General features: G+C 34.4%; 1 protein-coding gene across 5 annotated transcripts in view; it reads right to left on the minus strand.

The window, feature by feature from the left end:
- Frmd5 (FERM domain containing) overlaps positions 1–22,074 on the minus strand; it is a 334,663-nt gene that overhangs the window by 36,239 nt on the left and 276,350 nt on the right. For 2 of the 5 annotated variants that reach the window (XM_081748053.1, XM_081748040.1), the window contains exons 5-9: positions 21,003–21,214; positions 18,889–19,041; positions 9,515–9,603; positions 7,296–7,528; positions 103–279 (exon numbers count right to left, since the gene is read on the minus strand). In XM_081748053.1, the coding sequence (XP_081604179.1) occupies positions 103–279; positions 7,296–7,528; positions 9,515–9,603; positions 18,889–19,041; positions 21,003–21,214 (864 nt within the window). The remainder of the gene's footprint in view (positions 1–102; positions 280–7,295; positions 7,529–9,514; positions 9,604–18,888; positions 19,042–21,002; positions 21,215–22,074) is intronic. The other 3 variants (XM_081748042.1, XM_081748047.1, XM_081748044.1) reach the window with 3 other exon arrangements.

A 22,074-nucleotide genomic window follows, 5' to 3' on the forward strand; every position in this document is an offset into this window, starting at 1 on the left:
CGTTAAAATATATATTCAAAAATATTACTTCACCACGAAAGGACAAATCACATATATTCACACATACACCCACACCACACAAACTCACTACGATTTCCCTACCTGGTCCCTTCTTGTTGTTAATTTCTTGGTCCTCAGCTACAGTTTCAAGAAGAGGAAGAGTGTTATCAGGGCAATAGGGGGAGGAAAGAGGCAGATCCACACCACATAGCAAACTACCATCCAGTCGAGTGTCAGGCAGTGGAGCTGAATGATTTGAACGAGGTAAACTGCTATACCCTACAAAATTTACATTTTATGAATTGAGCAATATGTCTTCTCAAGCATTTCCTTTAAATAATAGTCTATTCTTTATTTAATGAATATCATTTTACGACACATCTTAACGATTATGTTAATGCTGCAAGTGTCCGAGAGCACATTATGCCTTGCTCGCACGACTATTAACACATTTTAACACAAACACAAAAGTAATTTACTACTACAAATAATTTGCCAATTTGTCTTCACAAACTAATGCTGTTTCAAACAGCATACTTCATAACAATCTATTTTGTACTCTAACTAACGTTTCATCTATCAGATTTGAATTCGTTGTATGCGGATAAAGATAACAATCATTACAAAATTTGATTTGTGTCCATCTGCAATGACACTACAGGAAACGTAATCTACAAGTAGTATTTAGGTTTACTATTATGGATTTAATTTATTAAATAAAGAATAAAAGATTAAATTTAGGTTAATTTGAACTTCATGCGAGTAATGGTTAGTTAACTAGTAACTACTGTAATAATAACATACCAAATAAAAGTCACTAAATCTACAAATTATGGATATATTTAGAACATATAGAAACTCTATGAATGCAATCTAAACTATTATCTTGGGGGGTTTCTACTACTACTACTATGTGAAGTAAACTATTATGTAAATATTTATTATGAAAATGTATTTATTATGAAAATGGGAATATGTTATTTAATTGATATATAGTGCTAGGATTGGAAGGAAAAGTAATTTATTATTTCATAAGATATCCTTACCATATTATTATGATATGACGACGTTATGGAAACAAAATAATATGGATAATTCACGCAAAGGAATAACAGAACGGCAGAGAGGACTTTGACTTACTTAGGCTTTTCAAAGAGTTTTCAATAACTCGATTGGCATAGCTAAGATTAACAACGCTGACGACAGTATACACGAGAGTGAAATATTGACGTACCTGCATCATCTTCCATAATTATTTGAAAACAACTCGAATTTTTGCCTAGAAAATCGTTATAAGACACCAATGGAAGAAATAGGTACTAGGAAAATTATCACGGAAAGTTAGATACTAACTCAGAAACATAGTATACATGTTTAAACTATACCATATGTAACATATATAGCATAATTTACGCAACTTCTTGTTTAAAATATTCCAAATAAGGATTTGTGTATAGTATGTATATACAAAAACATCTGACTGTTTTCAAAACAGAATACAGCATATTCTACGGATGAACTATAAATGAAAACACAAAGAAATGCAATTTTTCCTGCATACCTATCACTATGTTTGCTTAACTCTGTCTATCTGAAAATAATGCTTTTCAAATGGTCTTAATTATATTGAACGTAATTTGGAATTGATTTCTTAAATTTGCCATCATCCTCTCTAATGATGAACCCTGTAAGATGTTCTTTATCTTGCAGCTATTTTGTTTCCTAAGTATACCCACAAGCTTCCAAAAGTTTCCCGAGAAAAGTAAAATAAGAAAGTATAACGTCGTCCCTTTATCGTAAAATAATGTGTCCTCGAAAACAAACTGCGTAAAGCGGGCATGGTTATACGAATTGCATGGGATGTTGTTCCGTCTTGTTATTACTACAAGTTCCCTCGATTAAGGGCAGCACGATTCTTAAACAAGAAGTTGTTTAGCATGCCAATGTAATGTTTAGCTCTATTACTGCATTGACCTTTAGATTTTCCCCCACCCTTAAAAAAAGAAAAAAATATGAAACAATTATTCTGGACTTTAACACAGTATACCATACTACTTACTTTCGGATTGTGTTAGGAGTGTTGATAAAGCTCACAGACATTATCAATGACGAAGTTTACGGACATTATCAACCAAAAATTCTACTTGATAACTCCACAGTTAAGATCAAAATATGCTTCCTCGGAAAAGAAAAATAAATAAACACACACACTAGTACATAATTCTTGTTTGCACCAGATGGGACAGTGCTTAACAGTTTTGAACACAGTGTTCTTTACGCCTACTTGTTGGTACCATCTGGATTATATTTTCGAGGACCCGATAAACACTTTGTCTTGTCAGCTTCCGAATCAACATGCCTCCTAATAGAGCTTCATGGAATTTGGGATTACTGCATTAAAACACTCGAGTGATTGTTTCCTCTGCACGGACATATATATACTAATTTCGTGCTGCATACGAGCTTAGACGAAACTCTGTTCTCTGACGATGCTCTACCGAGCTTAGGCGAAACTCTGAGTTCTTTTAATTAATTTCGGAAAATCATACAGGTATGTCATGACATTTAATTTTCAACTATTATTATACCACATTGACTTGATCCCTAGTCTTCCGTTGCAAACGCTGCTATCGTCTGAAGGAATTCCACTCGCTTTCTCTCGCTTAGCAACAGCTGATCCCTTATTGGCTCAACGCGAGGGTGTGTGAGGGTGTGAGCTTTAGTTCGCATTTTTGGCACGACTCAAGACATTTTGGCAGCACAATAGTTTAGTACTTAGTGTAAAGTTATTTTATGAAAATTCGAAATAATCTTGTGCGAAATGGCTAATTACTAATTTCCTGTGTTTCACACAGCAAGAGACTTGATATTATGAAATGGATAAAAAACAAAATTCGAGTATGGCGGATAAGACAAAAGTCTACTGTTACTGTAAGTAATAAATATTTATAATAAACAACTAATAAGAAATCGTTGTATTTTGGTGATTTTTGTATTAATAACGGAAAGGGTAACCGCTGACAGTCTCTCAGTCATATTAGAATACTACCAACTGGATTCCGAATTTGAAACGTTCTTTCCTTTTTCTATAAATTCTCATTTATATCTTAATATAACATATACTGTAACACATTGTAAGTATAGTTTTTAATATATTTCATTCTGCTCTGGTCAGAACTGTGTTTTATTTGTTAAGCTACTTATACAGAGCCATGGAGTTTGTTCATATCTTAATATCTTTTTCAATCTCCAGATTCAAGTTTTACATTCCTCATCCGCTATCCTAACTAAGTTAGTCATTTATGGTGAAATATTCAGAATTAAAACTTATCCTAAAAATTATAAAAGGAAATTACGAGGGTCATTCGGAAAGTAAAGAACGTTTTTGTATAAACACTTTAATAATTGATATACAAAGGCGAAATTTGTGTTACATACTATGTGATACTTAAGTTACTTTTCGACATAGTCGCCGTGTAAATTTAAACACTTGTCATACCGTGGAACAAGTTTTTCTATGCCTTCGGCATACACAGTTGCCGCCAAACTGTTGAACCAATCACTAACAGCTTCCTTAAGTTCATCATCACTGCCGTAGTGGCTTCCACCCAAAAAGTCTTTCAACTTTGGGAATAGGTGGAAGTCACTGGGGGCTAAGTCTGGACTATAGGGTGGATGCTCCCAAACTTCCCACTTAAACTGCTGAAGCAAGTCCCTCGTCAATGCCGCGGAGTGAGGACGGGCATTGTCGTGAAGGAGGATGACGCCGCTGGTCAGCATCCGCGCCTTTTGTTTTGAATCGCGCGGCGAAGTCGACGTAACGTCTGACAGTAGGCAGCTGCATTTATGGTCTTACCTCTCTGCATGTAGTCAACGAGCAAAACACCCTTACGATCCCAAAAGACCGTAGCCATAACCTTTCTGGTGCTCAAAATTTGTTTGGCTTTTTTCGGCTTTTTCGGAGAATTTGAATGGTGCCATTCCATGGATTGGCGCTTTGTTTCTGGAGTGATGTGCGAAATCCACGTCTCATCTCCAGTAACAATACGATTTAAAAGTTCATCGCCATCCTTATGGTAACGGCTGAGAAAAGTCAATGCGGCTCCCACTCGCTTGGTTTTGTGTTCCTCCGATAACAGTCGAGGCACCCACCTTGCACTAATTTTTTTGTAACCAAGTTCACCACTGACAATTTCGTACAACAAAGTTCTTGAAATTTCAGGAAAGAATTCATGCAGCCCATCAATAGTGAATCGCCTATCCTCTTGAATTTTCCGCTCAATTCTTCCTTTGAGTTCGTCAGTCACAACAGAAGGCCGGCCCGAGCGTTCCTTATCGTGCACATTCGTCCGTCCGTCATTAAACATAATGCACCACTTACGAACTGATGCTTCATTCATTACATTTCCATACACCTCAGTGATTTGTCTATAAATTTCTATCGGACGCACTTTTCTTTCATTCAAAAATCTTATCACACTACGAACCTCACACTTGGCGGGATCAGTAATTGTATCGCACATTTTACAGTCGCACAGCGAAGCAATAACGGACCGTAGCGGATCGCAGCTGGTGCCAGACTGAGGCTAAAGCATGCCCAGGTCAATAACCCAGCGGCAGCGGGGGTGGAGGAACACGCCCACGCGCTAGCGCAAAACGTTCTTTACTTTCCGAATGACCCTCGTATATGCTGTTCTTTTATGTCTTTCGAGCGCACGTATCTGTAACATAGATCAATTTCGTTGTACGTCTCTGTTCATGTTGGATCGTTCATATCTTCATAAACATTCGTAAGATACTTTATTTTATCATAATTTTCGTAGCAGCTTGGTTTTGTAAAGTTGGTTCCATAACATCGTATATCATTGAACATGATGAAATAATCCTCAAATACCACTGAGTATAATGTAACAACTGAATAACAAGAGAGAGAGAGAGCGAGAGAAAGAAAGAGAGAAAGGAAATTGATGAAGAAATAAGTTCATATTTTATTTAAAAAAAGTTCACTCACACAATGAACATTTGCTGTTGTAGAAACTACTTCAACGAAAAATGATATCTAATAATTAAACATTACTTCGGAACTATTATTCCTAAGAAATTTCATTACAAATAAAACATTATATGTGTTATATAATGTGCGATAAAAGGAAATAGAATTTCGTATGTAGAGTTTCTAGTAAATAATGCTACTTACCTATGCAGTTTAAATTTATAACATACTGAACATATTAATATAAAATCTTATTCTTCGGTGCTTAAATTTCAATAGTACAACATAGAGAATTCACCCAGTACTGTTGCCTGTTCTAAATTAATTGTCCGTAATAAACAAGATGTAAATGATACATCGAACAATGTACAATGAAACCAATTAACAAGAATTTAAAAGAATTGAAATCGGCCGACAAATACTTCAATAGACGGAAACAATAAAAAATCGGTATGAATTGATGAGCCCGAAAATTATCTGCAACGATTTTTTTTTTCCACATGGTACAAGAGTATGTTCATTTTACTACTTCCCTTCATATATAAAAATTTGCATAATTGAATTTGTTATCGATATTATTTATAACCCTCGAATTTGATAATATTTCTTATAATACTTCTTATAATACAAAATATGTGTCTTGAACTCGGAAATTTCAAGAAGATATATCTCAGTACTTCTTACGAACTAAACCTTTTATGAAGTGCATTCACAATTTATCGACCGTTCACAACTAATGTACATTGATTAGACATATTTGCCTTACGTTGAACAAATAAAATACTTATGTGAGCTTTATAGTATCTGCACAAAACAAAATATTTTATTTGTGAAAGTAAAAGATTGAAAGAGTACTGTGTAGTGATAACATCGAAGAAGAGTATGTAAAATATATAAAGCAAATATAGATGTATAAATATCTATAATAGCGGTATTTAAAAAAGAAATAATCTGCTATCACATCCAATGAGAAGAGCCTGTGAGTTTGGAAGACTCATTCATGTTGGCTACTACAACGAGACTGGTGTTCCATGGTCAAATCTGGCAAAATTCTCATTTCTGTCAGATCTACAATGTATAAATGTAACGAAAAAAGTGTTGCTTGTATTTATAGGTCAAAAACAGACAAGACATCCACTTTTAAGTAACACACACACAATTTGTGAAGCGCAACGCTTTCTGAAAGATACTTTGCAGTATTGTGCATCTTTCACTTTATTTTTATTATTTTTCTTCCTTTTACTTTTGCTTTCTTCCTTTTGGTTTTACATTTTTTTTTTTTATTCGAGTATGTTCTTTTACACAATATTTCAATATAACCAAAACTGTGTAAGCCTATTGTAACTGCGACAGTAGTCCTGTTACAGATGACAAATACTCTCAACGGCACCGTAAGCTGACCAGTTACTTACTATTTGAACAACGTAATTTTGCTTTCGGTTCAATTTTTTGTCAGTAAAGATACTGTTTTTCCTTGATATTTTAAAACATATTTTAGATTACCTTCTACGAAAGAAACAATGGAAGTCTCAGAATACCATTCTAGTTCCCGTACTACCTCTCATTCTAGTTCTCTGCTGAGTACTAGATTGCACAAAAAGCCGTAACTACTATATACGAAAATTCCCTTTATTCATCTCGGAAACTAATTTCACATTTACAAATCTCGAAACAACACATAGATCAAAGGTATTTACCCTCAGTCCGCGAATCGAAATGGCAAAAGCTGCCATCCAGACTCAACCTCTCTTAAGTACAGCATTCCTATATACACATTCACAAAACAAACAATTTATGGAGTTTTCATGTTTATGAGAAGGAAATATCAGTTATGCCTTAAGATGGAGGTTCGGAACACCCTATTAGTTTACCAAAGTTCGGTAGTTCTTGAGAGGATATCACGAGAATAACGTACAAGTATTATAAAACACTTTTGGAATAACTGGATTAATATTCAATCCGTAAATATTATTTAGAAATTTTACATGAATTGTAGAATATTGTACACAAAGGGTTTTCTTTTTCTTAAAAAGAAGTACCTATAGGACTATAAGGACTAAGAGTTAGTTTTCTAAGCGTATAAAAAAAGAGAAAGAAAGAAAAAGAAACTAATCTAAGAACCAAAGTCCCATTAAATAAATGCGGAATATATATCTTACTCTCAAATTCAAGACTTACTCTCAAATTTTATTAATCAGAAACGCTGTATCCATTACGTGTCTGCCAAAGATTTTCAGTTAGGCTGTGTAATAAGTATGTTTTAATAATATAGAAAAATTATAAAAAAAAGAGGAATGCTTACTGATCTCACCAATGTCGGATCCAACAGGCGTTGAAGGCGTCGCAGGAACACTGGAGGCTTTTCTACGTAAACTCGGTGGTCGAGATCTATTAATAGGTGGCTCTTCTCTTCGTAGAGGGCCCAAATCTTCCATAATCTCTCGCTCTACACGACCTGAGTAACGAAACTTTGTACCCCAAGAAAAGAAACTACCTCCAGTTACTACTGTCGGAGCCTCTGATGAAGAAGGCAAACTAAATAAAACAAAATCAGAGTCACAATATACAATTACTACCAAAACAAATATAGTAGTTTCATGTACATATCGGATGACTGCAAAAGTTCGTGTCCGATTTGGAAAAAAAAAAAAAGTTAAATTTACAGAATTCAGGTTTCTTAATCTATGACATAATCGCCACCATTGCCTCTTTCAACATTTTACACGCTCACGAATTCCTTTGTAATAGAAATTGTATGGTTTTCTGCAAACAAGGTTGTTAGATATTTTCTGATAGTTTACACAGAACCAAACCTCTTGACATGTAAGCTATATTGTAAAGATCGACACAGATGAAAATCTAAAAAAGCAAGCACGGGCTGCAGAATACAGTGGGTATTTAACTCTTTCAATATTTGCAGCATCACTTGGGCAATATGAGGTCTGGTGTTATCATGGTGGATAATAACGTATATTTGATTGACCAAAACAGTTTAAAAAAAAAAAAAAAAAAAAAGAAGCTCGAAGAAAACAATTCCCTTCAAATTCCATCAAACATACAGTAATACAATCATCGGATGTAAGGCAGGATTCTGCACTTCCCCTTTTTCACCTACTTATTTCTGATTTCGTTACCGCTGCATATTGTACATGATCCAATTTTAATCACCTGTTACAACTCGATTCGAAAACAGACCTTTCTCAGCAAGCAAAAAAATGATACTGAAACACAGTATAACTTATTCTTTCCCGTTAAATAATGAGGCACTTACATATCGAGCTTACAAGTGAATCCGAGTTTCTTTAAATGGTGAAATGCAGACGACCTGCCAGTCTTCAGCCTCTCCGCAATCTTTTCAGTTGCAGTTTTTGAACTATTTTCCACTAAGGCACGCACAATTTGTCATTAACACTGTAATGCCATCCAGGGAGGGGGGGGGGGTATCATGTATGAATCAGGGCGGGGTATGTATTTCGAAATCTGCAAAACTACTTTTCCACTGTTCTGAGGTCAGTAGCATGTCCAGAAACACGTCCTGATTTCTATTTATTTATTTTTATTGCAGTTCAAACACTCACTCCTTTCCGGAACTCAAATAGCATAACATAGCTAAAATATACGAATTTGGTCTCCATTTTTCCAAAGTTCTCTCGCACAAATCCGCTTCAGTCAACGGTCTACCACTAAAATCACGCTACCGCCTATTCAATAGTAAACAATATAGTCATAAAACAAATACTAGTATTGGCATGAAGCTGTTTACGCCACTTATGAAAATCGAGCACAAATTTTTGCAATCAATTTACAATCACCCTATGACATATTAAAATCAAAATAAATTTGGAATTCAAAAGGGGCACACAGACTTGTCATATTAACTTTTTAAAGACATACATTTGAGCACAAACATAGAATTTCTGATATCGTTTTTATAAATCGATATCACTCATGAAAAGGAATACAAACTAACAGTTTCACATCTGTTACAAAAAATATAATAATTAAATAAATAAAATAAAGAACAGGATACTCAATACGATAGAAACCGTACCTGGTAGATGACATGCCTTAATGTTAATACAAAGTATATTTGCGTTTCACAAAGAAATTTTACGTGATACTATGACACACAAAGGTACTAGTCAGCCATATTAAACTTGTGCTACTCAATAATATTTTTTGTATAAAAAAATTCGTGGCTTTACGGTTAATTTTTTTTTTTTCCTTAGTGAGACACAAGAATAACTACCATGCCAAATATTTATATGATTCAGTCAAAGAATTTCAAAGACACTGTGATGAGTTAGTTGATGGAACTTTGCTTTTATACTATATATTAGTTTAGGGAAAACTAGTACATTTATACCATTCACAAATACATCAGTAGAATGAAATATTACATAGTCACCTAATAAAGTTTATAAAGATGAAACCATATTAGTCTTTAGCTAATTATTATTCACTTGATGTATTGCAATAAAAGGATTACATTAAGTTCTAACAATAGAACTGGCTACTTACGTGAAAAAAAGCATCTGCTCCACAGCACAACGCCAAACATGTCTGCAAGCTGCACCCGTTGGACATTTAAAACCCACTGTGTGTTTCTTCTGCATAAAAAGAGAGACTGAGTAAGGAGATTTTTCACATGTTTCTATTATTAAGTTTAAGTTCAATGTAAAAGTTTTCACAGTTTGATTTATTTTAGTTAAAAATATTTTCATTTTTAAAGTTTTACCAAATATACGACCAAGTTTAGAAATAGTTCATAGGCATACGTCAAGTATAATAATTTTCCATATTTAAATAGAAGTATTTAAAGTAATATTCATAAATGACAATGTCACAAAAATGTTTAGTAAATTATATATTTTACGAAGATATATATACGGAGTACAGATCGAGAGCAATGACTTGACATCTGAGATGCTGAAACTGCAGGAAGTAATAAACTGGTAAATACAGAAAAGTGGATCGCGCGGAACTTACATTTATAAATGAATTTATGCTGGTAGTTGAAGTGATCAGTATTACATACCCTCTTATATCCCAAGCACTTGAGGTTTCTAACCTCAACAATATTTTTTGAGGTTTAACAAAAAATCTTATATTTGAGGCTAAACTAATGCAAAATAACAACAATAAAGGTTTTATATTTGGTCTAGGAATTAATTCGTGCGGTTTTACAAAAGATGGCGTAACTAGCTTATTGTCCCATAGTTTCGTTGATCCAAACATGCGTTGAAAACTACTGTCATTAAGCATCTTGTTTAGTATATGTCAGTTGCTTGAAGCGGAAACAACAACATTTTTTCTTCAACTGAAAATGGCGCATTTTGTGCCTGATAAAGTGTTTTTGCGGGGAGTTATTCTTCATTGCTTTAACATGAAGAAAAGTGCTACCGCAAGTCATCATATTTTAGTGGAAGTGTTTGGTGACCATGCTCTAGCTGAGCGAACGTGTCAGAAGTGGTTTGCACGGTTTAAAGGTGGTGATTTCAGCTTGGAAGACCAAAAGCAATTTGGACAGCCAAAAGAATTTGAAGATGAAGAATTGAGAGCATTGCTTGATCAGGATTCGTGTCAAACGCAAGACGAACTTGCAGAAGCATTTGGAGTTGAGCAAACAACAGTTTCCAAACGTCTCAAAGCCATAGGAATGATTCAAAAGATGTCTTATTGGGTTTCACATGAATTGAAAAGAAAGACGTTGAAAGAAGAAAAACCGTTTGCGAATTGCTGCTTCAAAGACAGAAAAGGAAGGGATTTTTGCATCGAATTGTAACTGGTGATGAGAAGTGGATTCATTACGAGAATCCTAAACGAAGAAAGGCCTGGGTGAAGCAAGGTGAACCAGGTCCTTCACAACCGAAACGAGATATTCATTGTGCAAAGGTTATGCTGTATATATGGTGGGATTTGAAACGTGTGGTGTACTATGAACTTCTGAAACTTGGTGAAACTATTAATGGACACCGCTATCGACAACAATTAATGCGTTTGAAGCAAGCTCTGGCCTGAAAACGACCAGAATGGAATAACAGGCATAATAAACTTATTTATCAAGATGATAACGCTCGACCACATGTCGCAAAACCGGTCAAAACCTATTTGGAAAATGTCGGATGGAAAGTGTTACTCCACCCGCAATATTCACCAGACACTGCTCCGTCTGACTACTACTTGATCGATTGCATGAATAACGATTTGATTGGACAGCGGTTCACTTCTTCAGAAAATATCGAAAAATGGATCTTTGATTAGATTGCGTCAAAAGATGAGGAATTCTTTCGACACGGAATCCGTAAATTGCCTGAAAGATGGGAGAAAGTAGTGGCTAGCGATGGACAATATTTTTGTTAACGTATTCATTTACTTTGTTTTTGAAATAAAGCTTCAATTTTTATTAAAAACCGCACGAATTAATTCCTAGACCAAATATATACCCTCTCATACCCCAAATATATAAGGCATATACTTTCTCATACCCCAAGTATGTGAAGTTTTTAACCTCACCGATATATTTTAAGGTTTAACAAAAATATTATATTTGAGGTTAAACTAATGCAAAATAACAACAACACTCTAGGCTTCATATATACCCTCTCATACCCCAAATATATAAGATATACACTTTCTCATATCCCAAGTATGTGAAGTTTTTAACCTCACCAATAATTTTTGAGGTGTAAACAAAAAAAATCTCTTATCTCAGAGACACTTGTAACCTAAAAAATAAGTTTTTAATAAAAAAAAAAAGTATTTTAGCTTTTAACAAAATTCTAGCCTCAGCAGATATTTCCATGTATGGGTTATAGATAGTCACCGTTAAAGTCACTATTACCCGAAGAGATAACAAATTAACTCTAACAATTAATTCGGCCGAGATAATCGCTTTAGCTGTCTATTGTAAAAAGCAGAATAAAAAAAAATCGCTTTCGTTGAACATTACGGATGAAGCAACAGACAGACGGGCTAGCATTACAATCTTATAAGACCCCCTACAGTAATCCTAATAAACGAAGACAACACTATATTGGCATCAGCGTACAATAGTTGATCCAGAATAAATCATTCCCAGTTATTGGCTTCTGTATTTGACTACATAACTGTTTGTTACGATATATTTAGCCATAATTCTAATTGATCAAGTCATTCTTGTCGAGCTATATACGACTATATGTATTACTTACTTTTGTTCTTGGATCCTGAATGAAAGCATGAAAAGAAACCAATAACTGTTAACAATTATATTATAGCCTATGAATTATAGTCCTACTATATATGTGGTTTCGTACTCGTTTGAAAGAAACTGAGTTGAGTTGAGTTGATTTTAGTTTAGTGTCCCTTTCAGCAGTGAGGCTATATGAGACGTGGACCTACTGATTAACGCGGAATCCGAACCATATGAGCTCCCGCCGGGAATCGAACCCGGGTCTCCCACGCCAAAGGCGCGTACGCTAGCCGCTTAGCCACGAGGAAGCTCTTGAAAGGAACTGAATCGATAATTGTAGAAGAGACCTGAATCCATTTTTTATGAATTTGGTTTATGGACAATATCCTATTATGGTTATACGCAACTTTCTGTATAGACAAGACTGGAATCGAAGGTTGAGCTCCTTCGTAGGTAAGCGGTTAGCGTACGCGCCTTTGACGTAGGAGTCCCGAGTTCGATTCCCGGCGGGAGCTCATGTGGTTTGGATTTCACGTTAATCAGTAGGTCCTGTCTCAAATAGCCTCGCTGCTGAAAGGGGCGTTAAACTCCGAATCAACTTAACTAAACTGGAGTCGAAGGTTAAACAACATAGTAAACAAACCGTTGAATTATAGGCTGAGTGCAGAAAAAAGCCATTAAAGAGATTTAAATAGTTTTTCTTTAATATCTCTAAACTATACAGAATGGATTTAGGACCCTTCTGCAATCATAGATTCAATTTCATCAATTCTCTCTGACCCATAAGTCAGATGAAGGAAACTATCACCCTATTAGTCCCCATGAAGTTGCCTATCATCATGACGGCGTATGATTTGATAGGTAAAGTACGGAAGACGGCAGAAACTCTCAAGTAACAGCAGATGATCGAGTGAGAGAAGAAATTAGTAGAAAACTACTGCAAGAAAGATTTTACTAGTGCATGAAATATCCGGTATGGTATTAGAATATACGTGAGGCAATCGAAATGAAATCGACCAATTTCCAGGTCAAAGGTTGTTGACAAAATTTCTTTATTTTTAAATTTTTACCTAAGATTGTACTACATTCAGGGAGTTGAAAACGGGATTCATTTATTTTTTTTTTTGCCGCGCAAGTTTGTTTGTGGCGGACATTTTGTATAGGCGCCTGAGCGTATTTTACACTTTTCAGAGGATTCCGTTAAACGCTGTAACTTTTTAGGTTTTAAAGATAATGAGTTCAAACCAAAATCACATGAAAGATAATGGAATGGACAACATTCTGTGTCCTGTGCACGTCGAAAAAGGAAGCTCTGAACATTGAGGTTGGAAACCTAGAAATGACTATTTTGGAATGTACATTTTGAAACGAAATAAATAAGACTCGCCTTCAATTCTTTGTCTACATAGCGACTAGATAGTAAACAACGTCCCAAACAAGTTTCAGATCTGAGAACCGTATACTTGATTTTTTGGAAATTTTTAAACTTTGTGAATTTTCGAAAATCGTGTATTTTCACCATCAAATATTTCAGGAAGGACAGAAGTGAAAAATCCCAAATTTGCACAAAATAGACGATAGTTGTGCAGTAACAAGTGAGTAAAATAGCATCACTGAGACTTGAGTAGTTTCTGAGTAATAAGTTGTCGCAGTGATGTGAAATTCACGATGTTAAAAACTGAACAGATGTGCAAGTTTTGTGTTGATATAGTATCTCAGGCATACAATTCATCTATGTTTCATCAGAAGTGTAATCAAACAGCAAGAAATTCGAGATTTGCTACTTGTAAAATAATTATTAATACCAGATCATATAATAGATTTGTACCTCTGACGAAAACACAAATCAGATGTTATGAATACTCTCAAGCAGATCTGATTGCAGTACTTCAGTACTTCCAGAACATACCATGTTGTCATTTGCACCTAATGATACCGTAGCCTGTATTTATGACAGAAATGGTGGATTGGGGGAATTGAAGACATCAGTCAGGAAAATAACGATCTTTTTGATCACTTTTCACATTCCTATGGCCCAAGAACCTCTTTTAAACTACGTATGAATGACAAAGTGTGGATACCAATCACTAAGGTTCGCCGGAAACTCACACCCACAGAGTTCACAACTCCTACAGGTCATACTTTCAATTATCAGTGCCAAACTCTGTACACAAATTAGTCAACAATTTTCCTCACTCATGTCTTAACAGCAGCGCAGTAGGCAGAAAAGAAATAACAACTTTCGTTTTTTGTACAAGATTTGATTCATAAATTATGCATACTTTATCCATTTAACATTACTGTCGTGTTATTTTAACTTTTGCTACAAAGTTTAAATTCACTCCAATGGCGCTTCATGATATTAAGTCCCAATAAAGAAAAACCTTATAACTCAAAAACTACTCGAGTCTCAGTAATGCAATTTTACCCACTTGTTACTGCACAACTATCGTCCATTTTGTGCAAATTTTGGATTTTTTTACTTCTGTCCTCCCTCAGATATTTGATGGTGAAAATACACGATTTTCGAAAATTCGTAATGTTTAAAAATTTACAAAAAATCAAGTATATAGTTCTCAGATCTGAAACTTGTTTAGGACGTTGTCTATTATCTAGTCTCTATGTAGACAAAGAATTGAACGCGAGTTTAATTTATTTTTTTTTTCAAAATGCACATTCGAAAATTGCAATTTTCTAGGTTTCTAACCTCAATGTTCAGAACTTCTTTTGTCGACGTTCTGAAGCACGTCTCAATGTGCACAGAACACAGAATATTGTCCATTCCATTATCTTTCATTTGGTTTTGGTTTGAACTCATTATCTTTAAAACCTAAAAAGTTATAGCGTTTAACGGAATACACTAAAAAGTTCAAAATGCGCTCAGGCGCCTACACAAAATGGCCGCTACGACAAAACCTGCGCGGCAAAAAAATAAATGAGTATAGGCGCCCGTTTTCAACTCCCTAAATGTGGTACAAACTTAGGTAAAAAATTAATAAAAAACTAAATTTTGCCAACAACTATCATTGGTCGATTTCATGTGGAGACCCACGTACGAAAACCAAAATCCTCCACATAACTATATTTCACGTGCAAAGCCATTTAGCAACTGACACAGAAAGTGTTAAGCATGAGTTTCGCCACGTGTCATAGATACAGATAGACTTATTTAACCCTTACGGGATCCGGGGTTTTTGGGGTATTTTTTAGACTTTCAGTCAAGCAGCTACTGCATCGTCACTATTTATCCTAGGATCATGGTTCATACCTCATTCTCTTCAGAATGCAGCTGTCTTTCAAATGGTACCACTCGCATGCTCATACCATATACCAGGAGAGGGAAGAATGATGTCAAAGGGAAAATTTTGGGGGATTTTTTTTTCAGATTTTGGGCCCCTCTGGAACGGCCCTGAGTGAACGTAGAGATCTCAAAAATATCTGATAAATAGTACTTGGTATACTGAATGTGTATGCCAAATTTCAAGTTTCTATCTTGAATACTAAGGGCGGGAGAAATTTTATCAAGAATTCTCACAATGCCCCAAATTACCGCAAAACACCATGATCTCAGGTAAAAAATTTCCTGAGACATCTCTATTTACCCTAAGACTATAATCCGAAAATCATTCTCTTCAGAATAGAACTACCTTTCAGGCGGTACCATTCACATGTCTCCATCATGTATCTAAGGCGGGAAAATCCCGAAAAAAATAATCCCTTTGGTAAAAATATCCCTTTTTTCAACTTTTTGCCTCTCTGGATCCCCCCCCCCCTGTTTTAACGCGGAAATCTGAAAAAAAAAATCTGGTAAATACACCTACTACTCGATGGACTGAATGTTTGTGCAAAATTTCGATCTTCTACTGCAAAAATGAGCCCGCCAAAAAATAATGAACATAGGCTTAATAAAAGAAAATATATATTTTAGAATTATGACGTCATGACCTCCTACGTCTCGACGCAGGAAGGTGTGAAACGATACGTAAGGTCTTCTACAATGTCTCTGGACTTGAAAAACAAACAAACAAACAAACAAACAAACAAACAAACAAACAAAAAAAACCGGACGAAAAAGCTCAAATAGGATAGTTATAACGTAATGTACCATGAAACACCCGTATGGTACAAAATGTACCATCGGATTCCCAAAGGGCTAAATCACTGAAGAAATAAAATATCAATAATCGACTTCTTAAAAGGAAAGAAGTTAAATTAATCAAATGGTGAAAAATCAATATATAAATATTCGTCTAACTTCGTGATTGTTGTTATTTTGTTTGATGGAGTTTGGCACTCTTTGTCAGTACCGAGGCTGCATGAGACGTGAACCTCCAGTTCAAGATGGAATCTCAACCATAGTAATACATTCAAATTTCAATCCTCTTCCACCTGGAATTGCACCCAAGACCTCGTGCACCCGTTGGAAGCTCCTTCGTGTTTCAATACATAATTTAGCAGTCATGATACAAATGTTATTTCACAGATATCCCGCCTTAATCAAATTCAGCAAAGATACGCCCATGTCCATTTATTTATAAGCTAAGTTCCAAACACAGCTTCCGAGGCCAATTTACAAATGGAATGATTAACAATCAAGAACAACCATTATGAAAACAGAAGTGAAAGAAAGTCGGCAGGACACCTGCGAATAATATGTTGGTACCTTAGATGAGATTCTATTTTCACGCAAATTAACTTATAATCGTTACTTTCAACTCTATCAATATTTAGTTACCTATATGGCTTTGATGAACATCATATAGACTTTATACTAGCACAATAACAAATACTTGTTCTAAAAATACAACTTGATCATATTAAAACAAATAAGATTCATGTGTGACACAAATATTTTATATTTACTATTAAATGAAAGAACATAGAAAAGTGCACGTGAACATTTGAAGAAAGAAATTAACCTACTAGAGTATTTAAAAAATAGAAAAACAAATAAAAATGTAAAATATCAGAAAGTTATTTGCCATCTATCCATTACTTAGTTATAGAATTCAATGTGACATCAGTAAGTAAGAAATATATAAAGTTAAATAAAAATTATAATGTGGAAGAAGGACTTGTATGTCTGTGAATGTAAAATAAATTTCTTTCATTTCAGTGGAAACTATCTTACGTCATAAGAAGAATATACATTGTAATAGTAATTGACATGGTTGTTTGAGGAATGATAATTATCATTAATATAATCCTCTTGCATATTCATTATTACTACTTTGTTCACTTTATCTCTCAATGCGACATCATTATCTTTTCTAGTGAGCACCCACGCGAAAAGAGAAAGTTTTCTTATCAACTTCTGATTATGATTGGATACGGTGCTAGATGTTTACCATTTCAGTACAAATTTCGATTGGAGAACTATTGTAGTTACTTTATAATGACTTACATGATCTGATTTTGTATTTGTAGGCTTTTTGTGCCTTCCGAGAGCGACAGATATCCTCAATAACTGTAATGTATTCTTAGAGCGGTCACAGTATATTCTTTCACAATCTTCAGAATACTATAACGCGAAAATAAAACTTAAAAAAAGACATATAAATTTCACAGATCATAATCTTCACAAAATACTGTTGAACAAATGATGTGCGTTTTCGATATATTATTTGTTTATTAGTTAGTTTATTTTGTGTTTTGCGCTTCTTTGATACGTACATGAAATATGGACCTACATTTAATGTGAGGTCGAATCCGGGTCCTAATGGAGATTGATCCCGGGTCTCTCGCATTAAAGGAGTAACCTCTAACTTATTTCTATTCCTAACTTCCTATACTAACTAAATCATTATGGTCTTGAAATATTGATACTGTATTGTTTTGTTCTCCGTCACTTTGAATATTGTGAAAATTACACTACTGCGTCCTCTTAAATAACAACAGCCTTTAAGTTGCACAATGGAAAAAAAATCCATGGAAATACGGATTACAGCTCCGGCCGCACAGGCGATTTCTTCTTAAATAATACGTGATCAACACAGCGCTTCTATCGCTGCTATTCTTGGCTTTCCCAACAATAATTCCTTGTTATTCATTGAACTAGATCCCCAATCATCTGTTGATACTAGTTAATACTGAAAATTCTTAGCATGAACCGACAATCAAATCCGAACTCCGAACTAAAAAGGATGGTACTAATCATTCTACACACGATCATTATTAGGTTATATGACTACATTCAAACCAATTCATCCAATCCGGAATTATAGGTACCAAACATAAAGAAAGTGTATGTGTTTTTTGAACTTTCTGTCCCAATCTACAATCTTGTTAAAAAAAAAAAAAAAAAACTCATTTCTCTTTGGAAATTTCTGTATTAAATTATCCACTGATATAATCTTCTTTGGTCAATTGAGATATCTAATTGCAGCTACAGTGAAAATTTTCTACTTAACGTCCTAAGAACACGTCTTTTTGAACAGAAGGATGGCCAGTACTTTTGAATAAACTGTATATAAATGTGTTCTCTATTTTCATTATTAAGTAAAAACAGGGGTAAAAGTGAAGGGGAACGCGGGAGATGCCGTCTTTCCACCTCCCAGTTTCTAAAAAAAAATTACAATGGGCAAAGATAAACAGGGGGACGGTGTGACATCACGCTGATATCTACCGTCCCCCTACCTTTTCAGATCCACTTTTACCTCTGAGTAAAAGTGTTATTTAACAATACACCTACAGAATGAAATAATTTAAAAAAGAATGGTACCTCATTAAAAGTCAAATGCACTATAAACATTTTCCCTTCATAATTGATTTTCTGGACCTCATTCCATTTGAAATGATGAGTCTTTCTGCTGCCTTGAAACGTTAATATTCCTAAATGGTTGATTCCCAGGTACAACTGATTTCCTCTATGATCCTAAAAGATTAAAATTAAACTTAAATTAGATTAAAATTGTAACGATTACATTATTTCACCTGCAGAGAACAAACAAGTTTTTAAACAAAAGCTAGAAGTAAATATTTACATATTTATTTCATTTTACGTTTCATGATTTGACTAGTCAATCAAACTGAGTTCAAATCTCGTTCACTAAAGGTGAAAGTGCGCATAACTCGCTAGTCGAAAGGAAACCAACAATTTTTTTTTTTTTTTTTAATTATAGATTTTCACTGAAACTTATTTTGTTACAAAACACCATCGGAATTCACACAAAATTTCCTATAAAAACAAGTTTAAAGACCTAAAGTAATATATTTCTGAAATGGGATCGCTTAGCACTTTTCTCTTACATATGATTCCTGGTGGGAGCTCATATGGTTTGGAACCCACGTTAAGCTGTATGTCAGTATCTCATATAACATCGGTGCTGAAAGGGACCTTAAACTCTAATTCAACCGAACTTTTCACTCTTGCACATGATTAAACAGAGAAGAGGGAATATAATAATAAAACTTTTAAATATATATATATATATATATATATATATATATATATATATATATATATATATATATATATATATATATTTCACGAGTAATACGAGTAATTATTCGTCATCATTATCAATAACAATAATTTCAATTAAATTACTCAGTTATGCACAAAGTTTAATTTCCTTACGTTTGTTTATTTGTTGAAGCTTGTTCCTTTTCCACACCGATTCTATATAAGACGCGTATATAAGACCACCGTAATGCGTTCAAATTTTAATGCTCTCCCACCGGAAATCGAACGCACGACCATATGCACCAAGGGTGAACGTTCTAGCGACCAGACCATCAAGGTGAACTTTAATTTCATTACCTTTGCTTCGTCTAACTTTCTAACCATCTCCACGAATTTTCTATGCAAGAGAGCGTGCATGTATATCTCAAATATTTTCTATTAATCTTGTCTTTTATGGATGAAGAACTGGAGCTCCAGTTCATGTGCAGAAATGATAGAATGTAGTAGGTAGCAAATGATTTACGAAATTATACAAGCCCAGTATTAGACAAACAATTAGCTTAAGAGCAGTTAGTTAACGAATATAGAGTTTAGTCTTTGTTGACTTTTATAAAGAAGTGTTCACATAATAATATAGAAAAGTATGGATTTCATATTAAAAATTTATGATGAGACATAATTGAAATCGTAATGTCTGCTGGGGACAATTAGTTGTAAATCGTGGAAGTAACACAGAGGCTGTGCAGGCAGATTACATTAAGAAAGAGTCTTTCGAACTTTTTTTTCAAGTGGGGATCACTTTTTTCAGTCAAAATATTATACGGACTATTCTACTCTTCTGTTCTTTGAAAACAAACTTTCAATTAAAAAAAAGTGTTTTGAGACTTTTAAAAAGTTTTTAGCGCCTCACGGTTATGCACAGAGGCTAAGGGAGACAGTGGTGATGATAATGAAGTGGTAGAATGAAGAAAGTTAAACGAAACGGGGAACCTCAAGAAAACCCACATGGTGTTTGTCCACCACAAAAGCCACTTGGCGCGAGCTGGGATCGAACTAGGGACCCCACGCAAAAGAAGTGAGCACTCTACTATTGAGCCACCGCGGTTTTGAGCTTATATTTGAGCCAATAGTAATAGAATTAATATGCAAAAAAGGAACGAAAACTAAACATCGAAAGCTTATATAATATGTACTGTGATTTAATTTATAATAACGATGTGTCTGACACATCATTTAGTAAGTAAACAGAGATCCGGCGTTTAATTCTATCCATCACGACTCTGGTACTCACTAAAAGAAGAATTAACACTTCTGATCAGAGTATATTCACTTATTCATTAAAACTAAAATTCAGTATAACGGTTTCGACAACTTACCGTTAACTTTATCAGACACTAACTCAGCTATTTATTCACTGTATTTTAATTTACCTTAACGGGATGAGGATCAACTCCGTATGTATCCAGTAAGTAGGCTTTCCTCAGGAAATTCGTCTCTGCTTCTGCTGGTGTTTGACCTTTGAGTTGTGTTTGATGAATTTCCATTATCTTCTCTTCTATCACAGGTGTTTGCTTCAAAAGCAGTTTGAACTCTGACACGTAATTTTCAACATGTTCTTCGGGATCATAATCCCCAAGCTCAGCTGCAAATAATTACAATGTCTTATTATTTTCTCAGTATTTCTAAGCTCTAAATATTTATAAGGTTATTAGCTAACAGAACGATAGAATAGAACAATCAGGGGCGCAAGAACAGAAGAAGTGAAAAACGTTCAACCCTTAAGAAAATAATAATAATAAAGTAAAATTTTGGTAATGAAAGTGATGCATGTGAATTTTCTAAATTTTATCTCCTGTGTTTGTAATTCATTGTATAATACATTTTAGAAATGTGCGTGACAATGTAATTTCAAATGTGGAAATCTAATATTACATTCATATGGGGATGGAAAAACATGATGCGTACATTTGTAAAATCAAACAAATTACAAACTTATGAAATAAATTTAAAATACTTTCAGTTCAATAATGAAAACGAAATATATACTGTTAAATAGGAACTTTTTAATTAAGCCATTATCAACTTTTTCCTGCATGTAGATCTCAGACTGAAAACTCAGAAAATGCCTTAAAAAGTGGCATATCATGCTTTGCCATCCTCGTATGGATTTAATTTATAAGGTTGTGATTTTCTTCCGTGTACGAGCATACATATCATGTTTTGTCATCCTCGCATAGGTATAAAATATCCAATCAAATATTCCGGTAAGCCTATGTATGAATATTGTAAAACTTTATTTCGTCTCATATAAGGAAGAGGTAGAGCTGTTAATAAAAAGAGTGTCCGGAATCGACTCCCACTACCAGTTTTATTATAAAAATCCACTATAAGAGTATTTGTACAAAAATACTATACAATTTGGTCTCTATTTAAAAAGGTAAGTAAAAGGTAGTCTTTAACCGAGTGGTCGCAGACAGGATCTCCAACAGAGCCCCGTAGCAG

The sequence above is a fragment of the Thermobia domestica genome, chromosome 2, assembly GCF_964235325.1.
Source record: "Thermobia domestica chromosome 2, izTheDome1.hap1.1, whole genome shotgun sequence".
NCBI lineage: Eukaryota > Metazoa > Arthropoda > Insecta > Zygentoma > Lepismatidae > Thermobia > Thermobia domestica.